Source organism: Cyclopterus lumpus, chromosome 24 (assembly GCF_009769545.1).
Source record: "Cyclopterus lumpus isolate fCycLum1 chromosome 24, fCycLum1.pri, whole genome shotgun sequence".
Classification (NCBI taxonomy): Eukaryota; Metazoa; Chordata; class Actinopteri; order Perciformes; family Cyclopteridae; genus Cyclopterus; species Cyclopterus lumpus.
This window is the reverse complement of record NC_046989.1, coordinates 9,755,317-9,778,652: the sequence shown is the minus strand read 5'-3', so window position 1 is coordinate 9,778,652 and position 23,336 is coordinate 9,755,317. Positions and strand designations below refer to the sequence as shown.

The 23,336-nt window shown below is 39.9% G+C and overlaps 2 protein-coding genes across 4 annotated transcripts in view; one reads left to right on the top strand and one right to left on the bottom strand.

The window, feature by feature from the left end:
- Nucleotides 1-131: 131 nt before the first annotated feature.
- Nucleotides 132-12,161, top strand: sytl3 (synaptotagmin-like 3). 2 transcript variants are annotated; one of them, XM_034527948.1, is made up of 14 exons: nucleotides 132-205; nucleotides 2,297-2,563; nucleotides 3,083-3,298; nucleotides 4,166-4,233; nucleotides 4,739-4,790; nucleotides 4,886-4,952; nucleotides 5,048-5,120; nucleotides 5,486-5,613; nucleotides 5,859-5,981; nucleotides 6,257-6,429; nucleotides 6,521-6,617; nucleotides 6,699-6,869; nucleotides 7,984-8,065; nucleotides 12,112-12,161. In XM_034527948.1, exons 2-14 carry the CDS (start codon nucleotides 2,466-2,468, stop codon nucleotides 12,147-12,149), a joined length of 1,386 nt encoding a protein of 461 aa, XP_034383839.1. In that variant the 5' UTR covers nucleotides 132-205; nucleotides 2,297-2,465; the 3' UTR covers nucleotides 12,150-12,161. The 2 variants fall into 2 exon arrangements, with proteins under 2 accessions (XP_034383839.1, XP_034383840.1); XM_034527949.1 differs by lacking the exon at nucleotides 12,112-12,161 and adding exons at nucleotides 9,363-9,499; nucleotides 10,644-11,220 and having other exon boundaries at nucleotides 179-2,563.
- A 174-nt stretch (nucleotides 12,162-12,335) lies between these two features.
- The window catches only part of ezrb (ezrin b), a 28,158-nt gene continuing 17,157 nt past the window's right edge, over nucleotides 12,336-23,336 (bottom strand). For both annotated transcript variants that reach the window (XM_034527326.1, XM_034527327.1), the window contains 8 exons: nucleotides 23,118-23,264; nucleotides 20,396-20,492; nucleotides 19,725-19,888; nucleotides 18,322-18,452; nucleotides 16,474-16,634; nucleotides 15,336-15,428; nucleotides 14,727-14,966; nucleotides 12,336-14,396 (listed from right to left, as the gene is read on the bottom strand). In XM_034527326.1, coding sequence (XP_034383217.1) covers nucleotides 14,232-14,396; nucleotides 14,727-14,966; nucleotides 15,336-15,428; nucleotides 16,474-16,634; nucleotides 18,322-18,452; nucleotides 19,725-19,888; nucleotides 20,396-20,492; nucleotides 23,118-23,264 — 1,198 coding nt within the window. In that variant the 3' untranslated portion in view covers nucleotides 12,336-14,231. The remainder of the gene's footprint in view (nucleotides 14,397-14,726; nucleotides 14,967-15,335; nucleotides 15,429-16,473; nucleotides 16,635-18,321; nucleotides 18,453-19,724; nucleotides 19,889-20,395; nucleotides 20,493-23,117; nucleotides 23,265-23,336) is intronic.

Genomic DNA, 23,336 nt, shown 5'->3' with positions numbered 1-23,336 from the left:
TCTTTATTCCTTACCCAATATACACAAAGAGATCCAGGCTGCACAAAAACATTTTCTGCATAAAGAATCTTAACAAAATGTGAAAAATAACCCCGCCCTAGATTTCAGCCGTATCGTGAACTCAAAAAGGAAGGAAACCGAGCTCTAGATGGGTTCCTCTGTGTATACTTCCTCCGACTGACCACTTTCACAGTGCAGCCAGGAGGTAAGATCTTGCAGCTCTTTGCTCTGCAACACTTTAACTCTGTCGTGATAGTTCTCAGGTCACAAACTTGAGATTACCTTCCTTTTGACTTTCCTTTTGTTTTTGTAGTCAAAGTGATGTGCCAGTTGAGATTTAGCAACGACGTGGAAGTGTTGAGCAAATGTTCTGAAATCGCAGCTCACAGTTAAGTTAGCGTCAAAGGAAAAATCCACAGTGACTGTTGCTGTAATGAGTAAACCGCGTTTCAGTGGAAGCCCCTCTTCTCTGTGGTGTGTGAGGTGTATTGACATTCTGCATTGTTCTGTCACATGTGGACTGATGCATATACATCTGGGCATGTAGAGGAATACGTGAGGTCTTGTTTGATCTCTTTATTTGTTTCATGTGTAATCTGTGATTGCACACGTCTTTCAACACTACAGTGAAAATGAAAAAAAATGCTTCATCTTTAGCTGACGGGAAATGTTGGTGATGAGCTCTGGAGAACTACTGGAAGTTGCTTGTGGTGATGAGTCTGGTTGTGAGCGTAGACGCGCTGCCAGAGCTGACTCAAGGCCTGCAGCCGCTCACACAGGTCTTCCAGGAAGCAACCGCTCTGGGTGGGAAACGAACCAGAGACCTCGTGACTGGTTTGTTTCTTTCTCACGGCTTTCAGTCTCCGTATTTGGGTCCCAATGTAATCATCAGTCAGGTGTCTATTGCTGTCACTGCGGTGATGAGCTGATATGGCCTCCCACCCTCGCTTCTCGGATGTGAACCCAGTCACCACTGAACCCCGGTCAGCCTGTATTATCACAGTCCTCTGCATACACAGGAGTGTGTGAAATGACTTGCACTGATGGGACGATGATGATTTTCTAGAGAATGAAAACCTCTGATCGAACTGTCAAACTGAGAGCCATTGCTACTTCAAAGGAAACTTAAATAAAATGCCCACTGCATCACAGCCTTCCTTCGTGAGCATATTTCACATCTTCGCTCATTTATATTTACAACTTGAGAGGCATGCTGCACGTCGGCAGAGGACAGATAACAGCTGTGTCCCTCTGTGAGCCATGAGGCCTAATTACAGCTGACGCTGATTGTTTTCTCCAGCCTCCCGGCTGCTCTGGATAGTAACAAGGACAGGGTCTTATCTATCAACACAGGCTGGCATCCAGCTATTCAACTGGCCGCTTCCTCTCGCCTCCCCACGCTCCACTTGTCTGCTATAAGGGAAAGCCGTGTGGTCCCAATTGAAATGTTTGAGAATGAGTCCCTCTTATGACGTCAATGAGACATTAAAGGAGTAGATTGACATGTTGGGAAACACGTTTATTCGCTTTCTTGCCAAGTGGAAAGGAAAGGTTGATGCCACTCTTACATATGAGAGTGGGGCTTAATTTTCTCTTCTAATTCCTGGTAAAAATGTTAATATTGTGCATCCCAAAATGTCAAACTAACATCTAAAGTATCCAGGTCTGGATTTACATTTGACAAAAACAGACCTAATTTTGTTTTCACAAAATGTCAGGCTTCAGGTGACGACTTTCTTTTTAAAATTGATATCAAGCCAAATAAGAATTGAAGTGTAGTGACCTGCAAAAAAGGAAAGGCGGAAACTAGAACACAGACGTGCGTCATCCATCAATAATGCAAGGCTTGGCCTTTGGTTTGGTGAGCAGCTCTGCCATCAGTGAAGCATCACTGCTCCTCTTGCAGCTGAGGAATCTGGGGATTTGCCAGGAGAGGGGTTGAATAATAGGGGGAAACACCCTTGTGACGCTGGCATAAAAAGTCAACATGAGGACATGAGCAGTTTGAGCAAATCAGGATTTGGAGCATAAAATATTGTCCAGAAGTAGTGTAGATTGTTTCAAATGTCATCAAACTTGTATTGTAGAGGGTCTGAGGTTACTCTTATCAGATTAACTGTCTGCGTCATCGGGTCGCAAACTTGTAGTTTTGAACTCGCCTCGGGAGAAAAGAATATCACAAGAGGGTTTTTCCACAGTTTGGTACAACTATCTTCTTGGGAGGTCTATATCCGGCTCTGACGTGGATCAAAGGGGCATCATCTCCAACCACTATCTCACTTATTTGTATGTTTAGTCATTCAGCTCCAGAGGACTAAAGAGGAGGTCTGAGTCCAGAGGAGGGGAGGGTTAAAGGACAGGAGGCGGAGACAGGAACCAAAAACAAGACTGTGAAGCAGAGAGAGACAGAGAGAAGGACCTGTGAGAGTGGTATAGATGATCAGACTGAGACTGGTTTCCTAAAGATGGATTTAAGTTCGCTTGAAGCTCTGGAGAGAGAAAGAGTACTGGATGTTCTTCGGAGAGACAAACAGCTGCGTACTATTGAAGAGGACAGGATAAGGTGAGTCTTTTTTTTTTTTTACCATGTTCATAAGTACTTCTCACTGATGAGAGGCTGGACTACCTTCTTTCAATTAATCATCATGAGAAAATTACAAAGTTTTTTCGTTACCAAAAGCATTTCAGTATATATTATTTCAGTTTTATGGTAAAATCTGGAACAGTCTACCAAAAGATGTGAGACAGGCCTCAATTCTGACAATGTTTAAATCCAGGCTGAAAACGGTTCTATTTGACAACTGAAAGTATTTTATATGCACTCTTCGCTTTTAATATAATTAATATATTATTATTTTCATGTTTTTATGGAATGATTTTATTTGCCTTTTTGTAATTGTATGTAGCTGTAAAGCACTTTGAATTGCCTTGTGTATGAATTGTGCTCTGTAAATAAACTTGCCTTGCCTTATGTCGGTATGTCAAATTGTAAAGACAGGATTTTTGCAAATAAACTGAAAATAAGTGTTGACACTTTGACACTAAAATATCTTGAACATGCTTCCCTCCACCTCCATCTCAGGAGGATGAGATATGAGCTCCAGGAGCTGCGCAGGAGAGGCGCAAAGAGTTTCTCCCGGCAGTACAGCGAGCGGACCTGCGCCCGCTGCCAGAGGCCGCTGGGGAAGCTGTGGAACTGCGGCGCGGTGTGTCACGGCTGCAGCCACCGCATCTGCAGCAGGTGCCGCGTGGGCGTGGGAGCGGCGGGCTGGAAGTGCACGGTGTGCCACGCCTACAGGTGCCGTAAAGCAATATGTGACTCAATGGCGCTCATAATGACTGTTGTCAGTTGACTTCTCTGAAACACACTTTCTGGCTTTTGCTGTGTTTAATGTATTCATTTACACTTTAAACTCGCTTTCTTTGGAGTGGATATATAGTCAATATTTTTATTAGAACGATGTATCAAATGTGAAACCCTCAGAGAAGTATATTACCTGAAGCTGAGGCTCCATATGGCTTTATTCATTTGTGTAGCTCAGCTTGTTGTTTAACTGTCTGGCCCAACACTTTGAATGTTTTGGTTCAGTCTCACTGCTCTCACAGCTTTTCCAATGTAGTAAACAGCTGTTTTCAGCAACAACAACAAACAATCTATACACTGGCACCAAACAGCAGACAGGCACAGTTAGAGACTGGTGAGCATAATGGAGCATTTAGCAGCTAAAGAGCCAGACATGTTATCAGGTGTTGGTGGAGACTAAAAACAGAGCTAAAAGAAAGTAAATAATATACTCAGAATCATCTTAACTTCAAATGAGTGATAATGTTGCTCCATAACTGCTACTGGTGTAAATAAGCAACTGTTTATTAATATGTTAACCATATCAACTTAAAACGATAATATAGTTAATGTTGTGTTTATAACTTGTTTCTGCTGCCCCAACTGGCCAAAACAACAAGTTATTGCAAGTTTAATATTTCTTTATAAATCAGTCCCCTTTCTCAAATGACATAGAATATCTCTAATAGAAAGAACACTTAAGTAAGAAGAGGCAGCAATGATACCATAACCATAACATGATCATTTAGTCAGTTACTATGAATAAGTAAGTATGAGTGATAATAATGTAAATATGTAATCATGTGTTTTTCTTCTTCACAGGGACGTGAAGTTCAGGTCTGGAGAGTGGTTCTTAGAGCAGAGGGCAAAGAAGTTTCCAGCCACCACGGGTTTGTTTACAATACTGCGTGTATTTGCTTTAGGTTTCCTTTTTGTCAATTCATCGTTATTAATTATTGATGCTCCCTTGATATTATCCAGTTCAACTATATTTGTTCATAAAATATGGATGATCCGGTTGGTGTTTGTTGAAGCCATATGCTTTATATTTGGGGTTGACAAGTTACTGAATTATTTAGTATTTACAGTGTGGTAAATTATTATAAGAAGCAATTTTGTAAAATTCATACATAATATATATTTTTTGTGTGTGGAAGTCTTGGACCGATAAGGATATTTAAATGCTCAAATGTTTTTTTAAAATCTTTACATCATTGCTAATTGTGTCAAAGTTGGATACATAAGAGAATTTAAAGACTTTCAGACTTCACAGTTACAGAGAAGTTATATTTAATGTCCCCGTGTGAATTGTCTTCCACTCTCTTTGACAGTTTGTAAACATTTGTTTTTCACGTGTGTTTTATTCATTATTCATTATGTCAATGTTCTTTACAGACACATATGAGATGGTTGGGGAGAAAATATTAAAGACCTACAACGTGCTGAGGTACGGGTAATCTTAAAATGTTTGTTACTTTGTGTTTTATGTACAAGTATCTCATTCAAACGTTCAAAACAATAATTTGTCCTCATATCTTCCAGTTATATATCAGTTGTGCCTCCCACTCCTCCACCATACTTGGATTTTCAGTATCTGAGCAGATCTGGGGTAAATAATTTAATGTATCCAGCACCATTATTATAGTAAAAAAAGAGTAAAACATATGAACTGAGCTTTAATTAATTCTGTGTTTTAATCTGCAGGATTTGAAAAACTCAAAAACTTTAACCAAATCTATGGAAAATCTAATAATGTACTTCACCAGTCACATTAAAAGTAAGTTCATGCATCATGTTCTCTTATCAGTTATGATCAACTTTGATTAGTAACAACACAACACCTGCGTGCATCTTGGTGAGACATTTTCACAAGAATCAGCATCACGTCCTCCTATATGATGTGGTTATTATACACACAGTAATAACCACAGTGGAAATGTACCAGTTAATCACCCTAACTGCACCATCAGATGTTGCAAGATGATTGGCACAGATAGCAACCACTTGTTGTAGTCATTGCACAAACAGAACTTTTGGAGCTATTAAAATTGTCCAGGCAGTGGACAGAATTTCTTTCTCTAAATAGATGTTTGTGTTTTTTCCCTCTGAGAATAGCCTTTGACTTCTCTTTTCTCAATGCAGAGATTTCCACGTCTCAGAGCGATGTGCGAGGAGACCTGCTGAGAGTTGACACCCACCAGAGAGGGTCGGGCTTCGACTACAGCACCCAAAAGAGCCTCTCTGACACTGACATCAAGAAATCTAGTCATGTAAGTCAGCTGCAAAATAAATCATTCAGCACTCAGCTCTTAAAGATGCCTTTCTTCCTTTACTGGCCAACAAATATTGTTAAGAACAGGCAGTTGCAACAAACACGGCCTAAATCCCTCGCCAAATAGGCCGATGAGACCACTGAACAAGGCCATCAAAGGACCTTAAAGTAATCTAAGAACTATATTGATCCCTACTGGTGCTTAGAGGAAATCAGTAAATAAATAATCCTCCTTTTTTTCAGCTCTTCAAAGGACCCAGTCTTCCAAACCTGTTCAAGAAAAACAAAGACAGCGACCAGGAAGGCTTCTCCACCGGGGCGGAAGAAGAAACTTCCTGTGGTTCTGAGTACTCTGGAGGAAAGAGGGTAAGAGGAAGCTGATTATGAGATAAACAAAAGAAAAGTCCCCAAGCAACATCCTCTGAGCTGTGAAATATCACACTTGTGTAAAAGAAAGTCAATTGAGTATATCATTAAGTACTAAACCATTTTTTTAAAGAATACCCATACTATGTCACTTGTTATCACACCTCTGAGCTCAAAGACCAAATCTCTTTTTCTGTTCTGACCTCCTGTTAATGTCCATCAGATAGTGTCTGTCTGCCCTTTTAGAAATCTAATTGTACCGTTCACCCCTTCAGGGCAGCAGCAGCAGCAGCATCAGCACAGACTGCGGGTTCATCGAGAGCATCAGCATAGTAGGAGAGCTGGAACTGGCTCTGGCCTTCAACACCGACACGTCCTGTCTGGAAATCACTGTCGGCGCCTGCAGAAATCTCTCCTACGGAGACACCAAGAGGAAGAAGTGTCATCCGTAAGGATAATAAACATAACTCTCTGCGTCATGTTCAGTATGACCTTATTTTGTTGAGGGAACCTCAGCATTGTGTTATTTCTTTGTGTAGATATGTCAAACTCTACATGCGGCCGGGGAAGAGCGGTAAAATGAAGACGACGGTCAAGAAAAACACGACGGATCCCGTTTATAATGAAGTTTTAAAGGTAAAGATTAAAGTTGTTATACTTCAGCTGTTTGTGTCATATGCTCAAATTAAACAGAGGTCTCTGTCTTATTCTTGAAAGTATGACATAGAGCGCAACCTGCTGTTTGGCAAGAGACTGCAGGCGTCTGTGTGGCATTCAGGAACCCTGAGAAGGAAGGTGTTCCTCGGGGAGGTCCTCGTCCCGCTGGACGGCTGGAGATTCGAGGACAAAGACTCCCAGTGCTTCAACTGGTACCCACTTTGTCCAAAGGTAAAACAGGTTCAGCTCTGATGGTGTATAGTTGAGGGGGAACGCATTCAAGGTTCCGTTGACAGCCAACGTGTTCAATATTAAATAAATAGTAGAATCAGAAATTTTGATTTCTACATTTTTCTGGTAAGATAAGATAAGATAATCCTGTATTAGTCCCACAGTGGGGAAATGTATAGGATTACAGCAGCAAAGGGGAAAAGTGCACACAAGGCATAGTAAGATCAAATATAACAATAGGCAGTAAATAAAACAGTAAACAATACGGTAACTGAATAATATATACAATAATATATACACTCAGGCAGAATAAATATGGCAATGTCCAGAGTGTATTGATATTAATATTGCATAGGTCAATGTGTTTCCTATGGGCAGAGCCAGGCTAGCTCTTTCCCCGTGTTTCCAGTCTTTCTGCTTAGCTAAATTAAGTGGCTTCCGGCTGTAGTTTCATATTTAACGTACAGACATATGGGATTGGTATCAATCAAGCTCTCTCAATAAAAGCAAATAAAAACATTTGTCAAAATGTCTGACTATTCCTTTCATAAAAAATATTATGAAATCAATAAAGCATATGAACAAATAATACAACTTTTAACTCATTATTCTAGAAAGTTATTTTATTATTTTTGTCACGGTAACATTATTTATTGCAGGTCATTTTTATTTGATTCCAGCTGTTTCTTTATCAAAATGTCCTTTTTCAAAAGTTTTTATTTTTACATTTTTCCTCATGACCATTACATTTGCTTATTCGTAACGCCTTTTCCCATCACATTTGTTGATCAAGACAAACAAGGAATAACGTCACTCGACTGTCTGCTCATTCAGACTGAAGCTAAAAGAAAAACAGGCATTTTAAAATACAAAACGCAGGAATATCGACTACAAATGACCAGCAAGAAACTCTGTTATGATGAAATGAAGCAGGATGCAATAACATTTGGAAAGATATTGGATTACTTTACAATTTGTTAATCATTATTAGCAGTATTTTATTGTTATAATATTGAACACAGTATGTGTCCATCGTTTTCTGAGGGATTGTTTTTTTTCAAGGCTACATTTGAGTTTATTTCCGTCTCTCTTCTTGTATTTCTGTGTTCACCAGGCTGAGTGTCCAGAGGGGGGCGCTGTGGAGCAAGATGTTGGAGATCTGCTGGTCAGAGTCAAGTTCAGCTCCAAGAACCAGGGTGAGCTCCTACAGCTCAGCTACTTTAAAAAAAAAAAAGATTTAATAATAAATTATTGTTGTAATAACATATCTGCTTTCAAACTCAAGAAAATGTTTGTTTAAATTTGAAAATAGATGGTATTGTAGTTCATGGTATGCACAAAAACACTAGATAATGTCGCCTTTCGTGAAAGAAAATGCCTTTTTGGTTTATTTAAAAATGTATTTTCTCAAACCACACGATACATCTTTTTGTCTTTTTGGGTTTTACAAATGAAACTGGTTAAACTTTTCATACGCCCACAAACAATTATATTTTTTTCTAATAAGAATCCCACACCTCATAGTATATATCAGCTGATGAATAAGTGATATCCAACAATTCAAGAGTAGACATTTAACACTTCACAACGATAAAATTAGCTTTTACAGATAAAGACACACGTTCAAAACCAGTGGTAGTAGACATACTCATGAAAGATATTTTAGTACTTAAGTAAAAGTAGCAAAACCGCTATGCAAAATTACAGTTAGAAGTAAAAGTTCTACATTAAAGATTTTATTTCACAAAAGTACAACAGTATTTACAGAAAAATGCACTTAAAGTAAAAGTACTTGTTAGGGAGAATGGTCCCTTACAGAGAGTTATATTATTATGTATATCATATGAGTTGAATGTTAATGCTAATTACTGCAGTCATTTGAACTACTTTAAACTGTTGAATAGTTTAATTTGTAGTACAGTATCATATTTTAAAAATGTTACATTTGTTTTGTTTGTAAAATCTTAATCTGCAAGGTAACTAATAACTCCAGCTGTTAGATACATGTGGTCGAGTAAGAACAATAATTCCCTCTGAAATGAGGATGAGTAAAAGTATAAAATACAGTACAAAGTACAAAAGTAAAAGTACCTAAATATTGTATTTAAGTACCGTAAGTGTAAATGCGCTAGGTTACTTATTAACACTTCTGTCGGCACCACGTTCCAGCACTAGAGGTCAGAAGAACATATCTTTTCATAGGTCTAACCCTGTGCCACATAGCAATGATCAACTGACTGTCCTTATCAAAGGTGCCAAACACCTTCCCATTAATGCAAACACAGGCCAGAACACATGCGTCAGAGAGTAAATACGCCTCATTGTGGCCCTACGTGGCTCTCTCTCTGTGTGTGTGTGTTTCAGTGTGTGCAGACCTGAAAGGTGTGTTGTGTGTGTTCTGGTGTGTGTTTATGAATGTATTATAAAGTGTCCGTGTTTAATAGGCATGAACGTGTGTTTATATAACTGTGTGTGTATGTTTTACGTGTTTAGGTGTCTGACTCTGGGAGCAGGCAGAGAGCTCATCCAGACAACGCTCATTTCTGAGGGTGAGAAGGCTCTCTGATCCCAGAGCTGTGGCCCCTGAGGGCCTTTGAGGGCCCCCTGAGGAGGGGCTCAGACAGACCCCGGTAACGTCCTTTATCACACCTACGATCACTCTGGTGACTCTAGCCAACCTATGTCACATGACATAAGTGTACATAACATACGTTTATATCACACTTTAACTTAGGTGTAAGCTGACATAAGTTGTCTTGATTAATTAATAATTGCTATATTGTTTATAAAATGTAAAAACAATGAATATATTGCAATAATTATAGCTCATTATATATTCAAATATTCAAATGACTCTAATCTGAGACCAAGAGAAGCAGAAAAACCCCGAACCATTACATGTTTGGCATTTTTGCTTAAAAAAATGTTATCGATTTGCTTTTTATTGCCTAATCAATTGAACGTTGCAGTTCTATTCTGTTGTACCATTTTTGCGCAGAGCTAAGTGATATTACAGCAGCTTTAAAATACTAATTTGGATTCATGGTTCATGTCTGCAAGCACATATTATTAAAAGCATAGTTTTGGGAAATACACCAATTCGCTTTCTTTCTGTTTATGCTAAGCTAAGCTAACTGGCTTCAGCTGTGTATTTACTTTGCAGGTGATATCAATCTTCTCATCTCACTCTCAACAAGTATTGCCCAGAATATCTTAACTATTCCTTTTAAATATGAAGAATGTGTTAAGTCTTTATACACCTGTTGCTTCAAAGTAAAAGTACACATTGTCAAAGAGCCTTTTTCAGCTTCAATATTCACACAGAAATGTCATTCTTACTGTACAACTACATTTTAGCATGTTAAAAACAATTTATTGCTCATCTTTAATCTGTTTATAAATGCAAAGTAAGATGGGATGAAGGTGTTACCAGCTGAGGCTACTGCTCTGCAGCATCCAATATATATTTCAAATCTAATTTCTCCTTCGGGTGAAGCTCTTTTAGAGGAGTCAAGCAGCTAAACATCCATGCAAATTAAATCACTCGAAGACACTGAGATGGTATGTCTCACAAATGTCATCTGGAGCCAATTCACAAAAAGTGGTTTGACAAGGAAGAGCTGAAGAGTCACTCTTCAGCTCTTCCTTGTTCACAACAAAGCCTTCCTTGTCTCAGTGTAAGCAGGGTGTGAAAGACATAGTCCGTCTCTGGTTTCAGAAAAGCAGGAGTGATGTCATTGATCTGGATTTCTCTGTTAACCCTGTCTTCTCCAGGGTCACCATGGCAACTGGAGTTGGACACCCCAACAGGTGTAGTGAGGTCAGCTTCCTCTCACCAACATCAACATCTGGAGAACGTGATGACATTCAACGTCTCTGCCCGACAACAGACTCGGCACGTCAACATGTGCACCTTGCAGTATTTATATTGTATGAACTGGAAGCCATCATTCATTCATTTAACATAGAAAGACATATTTGTTATTTATTTATCTATCAAACAAAATTAATTTATAATTAAAAGTATTTAAGTCTGAAACTTTATTATCCCTTTTCTTAAACTAACAAAGTGTGTATAACTATGCAGAAACTATTTATTTTATTTTAGTAATATTTTGACTCGTGCTCAAAGTGAGAATGCTAACTAGCTGATACTAGCAGGTATAATGTTCACCATGTTCACCATCTTAGTTTAGATTGTTAGCGTTTTATCAAGAAACACAAAGCACAGCTGAGGCGAACGGGGATGTGTGGATGTGGGGATGTGGGGATGTGGGGATGCATCGTGCGGTCCCTGAATGTGACATGAAATACATGCGTTATATTTTGAATAAATGAATGATTGACTAAATGAATGAACTTTATCTTTATGGCACCGTTCATATACACAAATGCTTAACAAAACATGTTTTATTAGATAATCATAACATTGCTAACTATAGGCTATATTTAGGCTTATTTATGTAAGTAATAGTACAGTATGTCATTGAATAAGTGTGGAGACTTCGTAATAGAATTACTTCTTATTCTCTTCACTCGCATGTCATAAAATCTGTTTTTAGAAATCACTGGCATATTTTAATATCACACCCTGAACTATCCCAGAGTTGTAAAGATCTGCCTGTAAACTGGGCTGCTCAGCCCCCTAAACAATGGCAACTACAGTTGTTGTAGCTGCTCAGTGTAAAAACACATAAAACCCACATTTTGTATCATCCTTACATGTACACAACATGTGTGGAGGCACAAGTGACAACACTTTTTTATTAAAAATACTTCCATGATGGTGCACCAACAAAGTATTTTGAATAAAAAGTGTTTTACACACATGTTGTGTACATGCTGCATAGTCTATGTGGACTTATGCATGTAGGTAAAACTACCAGAAAGCTCAAGTGAAATGTAAGTGAACACAAAAGCCTTGTTACCTGCTGTTAAAGCAACATGAAGTGTTTTAGATCTTCACTCCACAGACCGGGTCCCCCAAAGGTTTGAAACTGGATTGCATTAGTTTTGAGTGATGTCATTTTGTAATGTGGCCTGATTGGTCCACGTGGGTCTACTAACCTATTGAGGACTGACTTGTAAAGCAAAAAATGTCATTACAAAGTCATAGTACGGTATGTTTAAAAAATATATATATTTTATCATATTATAGTGAGTCATATATAAGTATTTTTAAAAATCCTAGTAGTATATAGTAATCCATCCATCCATTTTCAATACCGCTTATCCTCATTAGGGTCGCGGGGGCGCTGGAGCCTATCCCAGCTGACATAGGGCGAAGGCAGGGGACACCCTGGACAGGCCGCCAGTCCATCGAGGGCAGTATATAGTAATATAAAATGCATATATATATATATATATATATATATATATATATATATATATAGTATATAATATACCAAAACCGAACGGCGTCTCTGCACCAGGGTGTTTTGGTCAAAGTATAAAGTAAAAACACACTTATGGATAATCATTGTCTTTATTGGCAATATGTTGGACACCTCATTATAAAATCCTGTTCATATACAAAGTGTTTCCATTACAGTGTCAGTGAGATGTTGGTGTGCTACTGTCAGGGTCCGTCATTGTGACCGAGCTGCAACACGAAAGCTCTTTGCAACGTTCACCTCAAACTAAAGAAGGAGTGTCAAACATACGGCATGGGCGCCAGAACCAGCCCGCCAAAGAGTCCAATTCGGACCACAGGATGACTTTGAAAATTGAAATGAGTTACATCTCTGCAATTTTAACACTTTACAATTAAATGCACTGCTATTCCTCTCTGTCCACCGCTGCCGTGCTGTCCTAATACGAGTAGCCGGCCCGATACTGGATGCCCTGCTATAGATCCTACGTGCTTACGTACTGGCTACATGAAACACTGTCACGCGTAGCTACATGAGGGAGCCCCGGGTGAAAAATGTCTGTCGGAAAGGAGAAAAGTGCACACATAGTGTCGGGTTTTCAAAGAAAAATGGAACAGATCCAATTTCCAATTTCTCCGTACAGGTAAATAGGAGGCCATTGTGCTTGGCATTTTCAGTGCAAAGGAATATAATATTCTGCCCCACTATCAGACTCACCACGGAGAAAAATACAATAACTTGCAAGGACAACTGAGAACAGAGAAGACTTGATGGAAGTTTTCAGTAAACAGCAGGCTGTCTTTAGTCATAGCCCAGGTGTCAGTGAGACGTCTCAGGCTGTTTTGTAGATGGACTGCTCATTAATAAGGGACGTTATCAAAAATGTAAAGAAATTTGGAGATGTTGTTGACCCACTGGAGATCCAAGTTTGCTGTATGTGGCCCATTGACTTAAATTAGTTTGACCCCCCCTGAATTAAAGGCTTACATATATTTTGTGACGAAGCAGCTTGGCTACAAAGTGAAAACAAACTGTCTAGCACCGATTCCTGCAGAGGAGCAGCCAGAGAGAAAAGCCACTTAAAAGGCTAAAAGCACACATGGCCGTCTCCCACTCAACAGCAACATGACACGGAGAAATAAAATATATCAAACCTAAACGTCCCAGTCAACACAGTGACTTTGAGGATAAAGACATTACTCAGTGTGCCCTGAACTGCTCTGCAAAATAAAGCTCTTGAAAAGTACCGAGGTCCTGAACTGATTTAATAACATGCAGCCTTTAGATCACTTAATTTCTATAATTTAGTGATCTAAAGGAAAATATATGGTGAATAAATAAAATCTTTGAATGTTTTTATTATCATTAGTAGATAAATATACAAACCAAGATGAAATACCCTTTTCAATGTCCCATATACAGCATAAATATCAAACTAAGCATGATTTTAATCTACTGTATAGCAATATTAAACATAAATGGAAGTGTTCAAATATAATGTAAAACAAAAACATGTTCTTGCTTTCACTGTTTTCCCCCTTTCCGAGTTGTCGCTATAAACGACAAACTCTACTTTTCTTCCTACACGACGATTGACAGACATCTAAAAGAAGCGAGGCTTTGATTACATATCATATGTGCACATCATGTAATAATAATAAAATTAGGCTAGTCCCACTACTTCATCACACCTCTGGATAAAAACAATAATGATTTGGTCTGAATTTGATCAAATGACACACAATCAAATACACAAATAAGATCTGAAACACTAAAAAGAGAAAGGTTTTGGCACTAAGTTTTCTTCGAGGGATTTGCAAAGCGCTGCACGCTCAAAACTGGAGCGTCTCTTTCTGTACGTGATGCTTATACTGCTCCAGTTTAGTCTGCAACAAATGTGTGTTATACATGACTTTAAGCGTGTTTGTGTGTGTCCATGTGTGTGACGGCCGAGATGGAGTGACCATTCAGAAAAGGTGAGGGGCTTTTTTTATAAGGACTCAAACTCATCGATCCTCTGCTTGGTGTTGCCCTGCCGGATCTGTCGCAGGGTCTTGTATTTGTCTCGGCCGGCCCGGACGTTCTCGCTGTGAAGAAGGTCGTTCTGGGTATTCTTGGATTCGTCACGTGCATGAGCCAGCTCGGAGGTCAGGGCCTGAGGGGGCAGAAAAAGGAGAGGAGGCATGAGAGGAAACCTTGAGCAAACACAACTTCTTAAACAAATATTATCAATATCATAAAATCACACCATAGGACTGCCGCCGTGTAACTCTAGCGACCCTTCACTGTGTGCATTGCTGCCTCGTTCACTTCTCGCTATGTAACTGGCTCTCAGTAGTTTACGCGTTACTAAAAAAGTTCATTTTGGAAGGAAAGATATTGGTCATATAACCCAAAATGAATTGAATAATGCATCTGGACCTTTTGCACGATTGACTGTGTGAGGTGTTGATTTAATTATCTCTGCAGATCGCACTGTCCTCACCTTCAGCTGTTTCTGGACGCGCTCGTTCTTCTCGGCCTCTGTCAGGCGATCCTCCTCAATGCGGTGGTCATTGATGTCGTCAGTCTGCAGGTCGGCGCTGTTTGTGCTGGCGTTCTCTTCGCTGTCGCTGTTGTCGTACATGGGTTCGTACATGGGGGGAGGTGGAGGCGGGGGGGGCGCCGTCATCACCAGGTGCAGCTCCTCCTTGGTCTTTAACAGATCGTCCTGGGCCTCCCTGGCCTGGGATGAAGAATTTGTAACACACAGAGTCAGTTTACTCTTCTTTGTCTCTGAATGTGGTAGGAAATCTGATTTATTTTTTATTTTCACATTTAAATGTAACAAAATATATAAAGTACATACACGAAAATATATTAATTACACACACAAACATAAACTCCCTACCTCATGCGGTTCCGTTTAAAAAAATATATATTATTTTTTTTAGGTTTAAGATTATTAGCACAACTTTTGGCAGATTAGAGAATTGGTCAAAGCGGAGAAAGAGTCTGAACAAATCTAATGCCGGTCCTTGTAGGTATAATGTGATGTACTTATATATTGTGCAGTACATTGTACACCGCAGGTACCCTCAGTTGAAGCTCTCACCCTGAGCTGCCATGATTCGGCCTCCTCCTCCTTGCATCTCTTGGCCTCCTCCAGCAGGCTGATCTTGGCTGAGTGCTCCGCCAGCTCTGCAGCCTGATACAAAACAAAAGCAGACACTTATTGAAGAGTCCAGACTTAATACGTGGATACAAACATATTATTTATTTTAAAATCAGGTAATCTCATTATGCGAATATTAGGAGTTGATTCCATTAAGGCACCATTAACCATAGTCGAGGAAGAGGGCGCGACGAGATAATGGAATTAAAGGAGCGCCTGTAAAACCTGATGTTTGTTTCATGTCTTAATTTGAGGATTTGTTATAGTCCACACAGATATGATGTTTTCATCTGCCACAATTTTCTCTTCAGTCTCTTCAGTGCAAAAGCTTCAGTGGACGTTTAAGTCGCCTTCTTCAATCTTGAACTTGATCAAGTCTGTATCTATTGAACTTTGCCACATTTTCTTTGCGCTCAGCCAGGCACAAAAAACACCTTCTCAACATCTTAAAAAAGGCATCAAGTCCTATTGCTACTCTAAGTTACTGTACTTATGATCACAGGACTATCATAAAAGGGCAACTCAATAGTTCCTTGGAGCAGAGCTGCCTGCTGAAAGCCAACAAGACCCGGCAGGTGTTGTGGCGAATTTTTTGTCATCATCACAACAACGTGAGCAGTTTGGAACTGAACTAACTGGAGGCTCAGCTTGTAAAGTACTGCACACATTCCAGCCTGTGACATGGCTTTACATTGTTGTGTTAAAGGTGTTCAGCTGACAAACTGGTCCCTCAGTGAAACACAGGGGCGCAGTTCACACATTTAAAACGTTGATGACACAACTCTCACATGTCTTTTTCAGACTTAATCCATTGCACAAGCGTCTTAATGGGGTTCAAGTATAAAGGAGCTGAATATAGTAAGAGCATGTTTTAACTGATCTGATATTGTAAACAAAATGTCAAGATTTCGTTGATGGACATGTGAGGCACATGTTCTCATTAAAAGAGAAAACAACCAGACAGGTTTTCTTAACATACCTACAACACACTACACCAAGCTAATCATATACCCACAGAGTATTTGCAACCTGGTTGAAAGTTTCAAAAGAATTGCACACGTTTGTTACAAATACCGACCAGCTGATCCTGACTCTTCTGCTGGTCCTCAGCATGGCGGGCAAGCTCCTCTTTAGCCAGCAGAGCTGCCTGGCGTTCGGCCTCCAGACGAGCCGCCTCCTCCTCGGCTCTCCTTCGCTCCTGGTCCAGCATTATGGCTCTCTGGCGCTGGTCCTGCAGATCTACCATAAAGACATGGAAGAGATATGAGACAAAGCTCACAGCTACAGTACTAGTAATAGTAATAGTGAAGTTTGCCGACGACACCACTGTGGTGGGACTCATCTCCAACAATGATGAGACACACTACAGACAGGAGGTCCAACATCTGGCTGAGTGGTGCTCGGACAACATCCTGGTCCTGAACACCACCAAGACCAAGGAAGTCATAGTGGACTTCAGGAGATCCAGGATGACCACATCCTCTCCACTCTACATAAGTGGGGAGGAGGTGGAGAGGGCGGACAGCATCAAATTCCTGGGACTCCACATTACTAAAAACCTCACTTGGGCCCTGAACACATCACACCTGCTGAAGAAAGCCCAGCAGAGGCTCTTCTTCCTGAGGAAGCGAAAACAAGCTGGCCTGCCCCCTGAACTTCTGGTTAAGTGTGATAGAAAGCATCCCCTGCCAGTGCTTTACTGTGTGGTGCTCCAGCTGCACAGCAAAGAACAGGAGGGACCTGGCCCGGGTGGTTCGAACCGCACAGAGGATTATGGGAGTTACCCTCTCTGACCTGGACACCGTGTAGAAGAAAGCCAGAAACATCTACAAAGACATCACACACCCGGGGTACTCTCTGTTTGTTCCACTGCCATCAGGAAGAAGATTCAGGACTTTTAAAACCCAGACATGTTGTTATACATGTTTTTACCTGTTACTGCTGTACTGACTGATGAGTCGTCAACTTAATTTCGTTGTATGTTTTTACAATGACAATAAACATCTTTACCTTACTAGCACGTCAAGGAAAGCCGTTTTTTTTAACTACAATTCTTTTAAAACAAGAACCATGACGCCGTTCTGTGTTTCCCGATGTCTGTCAGTGACGTCACATCCCCGTCAGCAGGGATGTGGTGGTGAAATGCCTCTCTCTGTTATCAAAGAACCGGGCATTACCTTAAGTAACCCAAAGTGTTTTTCTCTCTATTGTAAAGGCTACGGCTGGCATTATTAAATATTATTACATTTTCAATACTATTTAAAGCCAGGTTTCTAGCACATTGTTTGTAAATCTTCACAAATCACAAATGTATGGTTTCATTTTGAAAAGAGGCTACATGATCCCGAAAACATCTGAGCATTGTGTGCTTTAGCGCACATTACTTTTTCCGTCATGGGTGCAGTGATGTAGAAACCAGAGTGTTTCTCAAGTCTTATCACGGATGAAAGAAAATCGTAATTACAAAAACTAAATATGCCCAATTTGATCCTTCTACTGAGGGGTATCCCTGGTGTTAAAATGGAGATACCGTAGTGAACAGAAGATAGACAGACAACGGTCTATTTATATGCAAATGTCTGTAACTATTCAGGGTGAGAAACTACAATTAACTGGAATTCAACATTCAAACACTCAATAATTTGGCACTAATTTATGAGCAGAATACTTGTTAATCATTAACTAGATGTAAAAACCCAAATGTTTTTTTTCTGGTTTGGACAATATATAATCAAAATACACAAGCCATCAGGTATCATACTGTACACACGGATGACATCACTGCTAAAGTAAATAACAGATGCTTTAATAGAGTCGACTTCTTCTTCCGTGTTAGCCTGTTAGCCTGGCGTTCACCTACCCGCATGAACGCTCATATTCAAACTATTTTCACACACACACACACACACACACACACACCCCTCACCTTTCTCCGCCTTCTTGGTCTTCTCCTCAAACTGATAGAGCCTCATCACCAGATCCTGCTTCTCTCGCTCCATCTGCTCCTTCTCTCTCTCGATGGCCTCCCTCCTCAGCTTCTCTTTCTCCAGCTGTCCCCTGCAGATAAGACACAGCCGTCGTTAGCTGACATGGTGGATGCATAGTTACGGCTGACAAATGACAGTCAGCGAGGCCTTGACATGGCTTCAATAAGATCCTGTAACAGCTGCAAGATGTGAATAACAGGGATTCTATAAAGGTTTTTAGGGCTGCAGCTGACCACTGTTTTCAAGAGGCCAAATATTTCTTTTGGAGGGCCAAAAGAAATGGTGGCCCTCATTGTCCAATTTATACTCCAGACATCTCCCTGAGGGTTTAATTGTGTTAAAATCAGCCATCATAGGAGACTAGTAACTATCTAGTTACTAGTTTGGACATCAGCCTCTGTCACTGTGACCTTCTGTGTCCGAACCCTAACTCAGTCTGCTGGGGACCAAATGGTTCACCCACTGGTCTTCACTGGGTTGTCTCCCGGCTTTACATCACCATGTTTGAACAGCTGCACGGGACAGACAGCTGTAGCCGAGACCAGCGTCAACATCCGTCCACTTTCAGTTCAGATCATTTGGGAAGCACATTTCCCATACTTGAAAAGAGAACGGTGGGTTATTGCCCCATGAATTTACATTATATATACATGTTGAACAGCATTACATGTGAAGAGGACCTGCCATTGGTAAAGCTGGTTCAGACAGAAGAACTCAAGGTCAAAGTGCTCAGAAGTGCACTGCTGGTCTTAATATATACTTCATGGAGCACCACCTTTTTCTGTTTTATACGATTATAAACTGAATATATTTGTGTTTGGAGTATTGTTTGGACAAAACGTCACCTTGGGTTTGACAGGCAGTTCATAACTATTATCTGACTTTTTATAAACCAAATAATGAATAGATTAATCAATAATGAACATAATTGTAGATGCAGCCTTAAACTCTTGCAGCCTTACCCATTTTGAAAAATAATTTGTCCAACATATCATATCACATACATATAAATATATATAGACATATACATACATATGCACACACACATTTTTCAAAGACTGAAATAAAGATTCACTATCACAACATAAATGCGCACATTGTGAACTAAATCTTAGACAACTGTAAGTTTTCTCAGAATTAATTATTTGACACCAGGTATTTGAAGAATGATAATATAAATAATATATATAATATAAGCTAAAACCCTATAAGATAATACTGAATTATTTATCCTTGTCAAATAGATTATAAAGTCTTAAAGGGTTAAAAGAAGAGTTTCTATTATTTTGAATAGTGTTTGTGATCGTGGGACACTTTTCCTTTAGTCAAAGTGGTCTGGTACCTCTCCATCTGTCTCTGTTGCTTCTCCTCTCGGGCCTGGGCCTTCATCTGCTGCACCTCAATCGTGTCTGGCTTGCGGCGACGCATGTACAGCTCGTGGTTGCCCATGCACAGCTGCAGGATGCGTTTATTTATCCTCAGTCTTGCTGCATAAAACACAAAGTCCTGGGGAAGAAGAAACAGACATGAGTAATATGAAAGAGAGAAAAAGTGATCAAACATCAGATGGAATCAAGTGTTTAGCTGCCTGTTATTTTGCATTACTGATCAGATGCTGGGAGGCTTTTAATACAGATCACTGCAACAAACAGTAGCGACTGCTCCACTCAGTAAAAGATAGGATAGCCTGAGCTACAGAGATAACGTATATAACACTTACTTTTGTGAGTGTTGGGAATCCTTCACTATGAGCATTATTTGGAAGGCAGCTGATTTAGTATGCTAGATCAGACTGAGGATATGTCTAATGTCCCTCTACAGAGAAACATGATGCCACAGGTACAAAGAGAGCTAAAGAATAGACGCACACTGAAACTTAATATGCTGAAAGCTTCATTTTATCTGAAGAGAAACATTCTTAAAATGGAGGAGATTTTAAAGGAGACTTTTCAGAGAAGTATTTTCAAAGTGTCAGCGTGTCTGAGAACGAAAAACTGCAGAAGTATTACTCACCGGAGATTTTTTGTCAATGGGCTTGATGATGAACTTCTTATCGTTGAAGGAAATGTTTCTGATCTCACTCCAGGGGAAGCCAATCTTCGGGGTCAGTCTGAGGAAGTGATCACATGTACACGGACGTTAGACTGTGATACTCACTTGCTTGTATGGCCACAATGTAATAATGATGTTAACTGGCACGACCCACTGCTCTGTCACCCGTATTATCAAGACACATTTTTACAAATAAAGGCTAATCTTATTAATCTGAGGCAAAAAGCTTTGGTGTAATTATACACTAATTTAATTACAAATTCTTTCTGCTTGAAAAATATTGCAAATGTTAGAAAATATCTTGCTTTTTTTTTCTCTAATGAGATCATTTACTATATTCATTTTCCATATAGCACAACTAATTTAATATCTTTGGGTTTTGACCCGTTTGCCGGTTCATTGTTTAATTTTTCACATTATATAAAATAAAATATGAATTGATTCATCGAGAAGTTGCACCTTAAATTGATCGATTATGATAATTAGTTGTAGCTCTATTTATTATAGTAACGCATGTAGTTAAAGTGTTGTGTGGACATAATCAAATACCAGACAATTTCAGACAAATCCTTCATACTGTGGTGTTGATAAAACTCTCGGGATGGATTTATGAATCCAGTGTTTGAGTATGGGATGAATCTGGGGTGTGGCCTGCCGATCTATTGTGCCAGACAAAGTGAACGGAAGCCAATCTCATTCAGCACAATACAAAGTAGCACAGTAAACATTGACAAGCCAATAGTGTGGTAATCTAGAAAGGCAGCCATCCGAAACTCTGCTGCGAAACCGTACTGCCTAAACAGGAATGGCACTCAATTACTCACCCTGACACATGCTTATGGAATTGAGAGAACAATGTGGAAGTTATCTCAGCGATTGACTATTTGTATTGGTTATTGAGGCGTGCTTTCTCAATGGATTCCTTCTTTGTTGAAATGTATGTCGTAGTGATGCTGTATTTGAAATGTTGCAGTTTGCAGTGATTTGGGAAAGGTTGGTGAAAATGTAGCTGGATTTCATTGGTAAGTCTCATACTAACGTATGAGAATAAACCAGTCAGGATTATTAGCAGTTAATGGGACCATTAACACAAATATTTTCAGGTTCAGTCTGGTTACAACTGAGTCTAACTAAAGTATAACTAAAAACTATACTAAGTGTCATCAAAAACCCAAATATATTTAGTTATCACACAATATTTTTTTTAAAAGCAGCCAATCCTCTCAGTGAAGCTTAAATTTATAAATGTTTTCCATTTTAACTCCAAAAACTACGACAACACCTTGTCTCCAGGAAACCTCGTACTTTAAAATGAGCAGTGCTGTGGTTCGGAGAGCAGGAGAGCCGAAGGAGTTAAACCAGCAACAGGCTGTGTCTGAGCAAAGCCTCGGCTGCACTGCTGCATTGTGGGCCAGCTGCCCTCTTTGGAGAGACAGTGTTGTAGGTTAGCCTCACATTCTTAAGTGCCGCACAGCTTGAAAAACCAGTCGGCGTAGCCATGGTTACAGCAGAGTGCACCGTGGAGGAGAGGCATTTCTCTCCTGATCCCAGGGAGCACATAAAGAGACCGACTCTCACGGGGACACAAGGACCCGGTGCAGCCTCTAAATGTTACTACAGTTACTTACTTACTATTGTCTCATGAGAGACTGGATGAACGTTACCAAAAAAAGCAGTTACAGTAACAAAATAATTTAGACTTCTGATACATGACAAAGAATTAGCCAGTAAAGGTTCAATTAGAGACGTGACGTGGAAGGATTTCCAGCACAGAGGCACCTGGGATGAAGTGCTCCTTTAACACACTTCAAGAACTCCAGTAACCCCACAGACAAGGCCAGCAGCCACAGAAGATCTCAGTACTCATTTCACCAAATAGAGGGTGATTACCTCCCAAACTGTCCTGCCCTATAAACCAGAGCCTGGCAACACCCTTTCACAGATCCTCAAAAGAAGGTTTTCCGTGAAGCACGATGCCAAAGAAAGAGTCATCAAAACAAACAAATACAAAAGGGGAATATTTACTCTTCTCTGTCTTACTGTCTGTGGCTAAACAGAAATGGGGGGGTGATTAACTACAGACGTGAACCTGGACAAGTCTGGGGTTAGAGTCAGCCCTAATTTAGGGGGGAAATTAAATAAATATAAAATAAAGAAGATATGTTCTGTAAATGTATCGAAAGGCTTTCATATAAATGATCGTCAGTATAAATGGCACAAAAAGTTTACTTTATGCGTCAAAGGGTAAGTTGTTATCCATAAGTAGCTTAGTAGAGTAGCAATTGTATCTGTATCAGCAGTGGTGTGAACAAATTATGTATTCTATATATTTCCATATATATGATGCAAGCACAATTCTATACAGCATAGACGGAAATCCTTGTGTCCAGAAACCTCAAGATAAGAACTGTTCAAACTGGCCAAAGTTTAGATTTTAGATAATAAAGACACATAAAAGCAATCTGTCTTTGGAGATACTCCTCCCAAAGACTGAATTCATTTGTCAGTGCTCGTTATTCCTGTCGTACTGTCTGCAGAGAAACAGGAATAGTGAATAAGTACAGAGGTAGACCCGGCTCAGCTGGTTTAACTCTGTCTCTCAGAGCGGCAGCTTCTGTAACAGCATTCATTCAGAAACAGACAGGACAGACACAGCAGGGCTGTTTCAAAATACAGTGCTTACTTGTCGTCCTTCTCGTAAACGTTGAGTCCCAGGGCGTCCACTCCCAGCCACAGCTCTGTCCCTTTCTTGTTCTTGATGTCAAAGTAGTTAACTCCGTACATTTCCAGGTCTTGGGCGATCTTCAGGTACTCCAGCATCGCGTCCTCCCTGCAAGAATCAACAGAGGACAACAGCAAGTTAGTCTTTCAATGTATTCTTATTAAATCACTGAGGGAGATT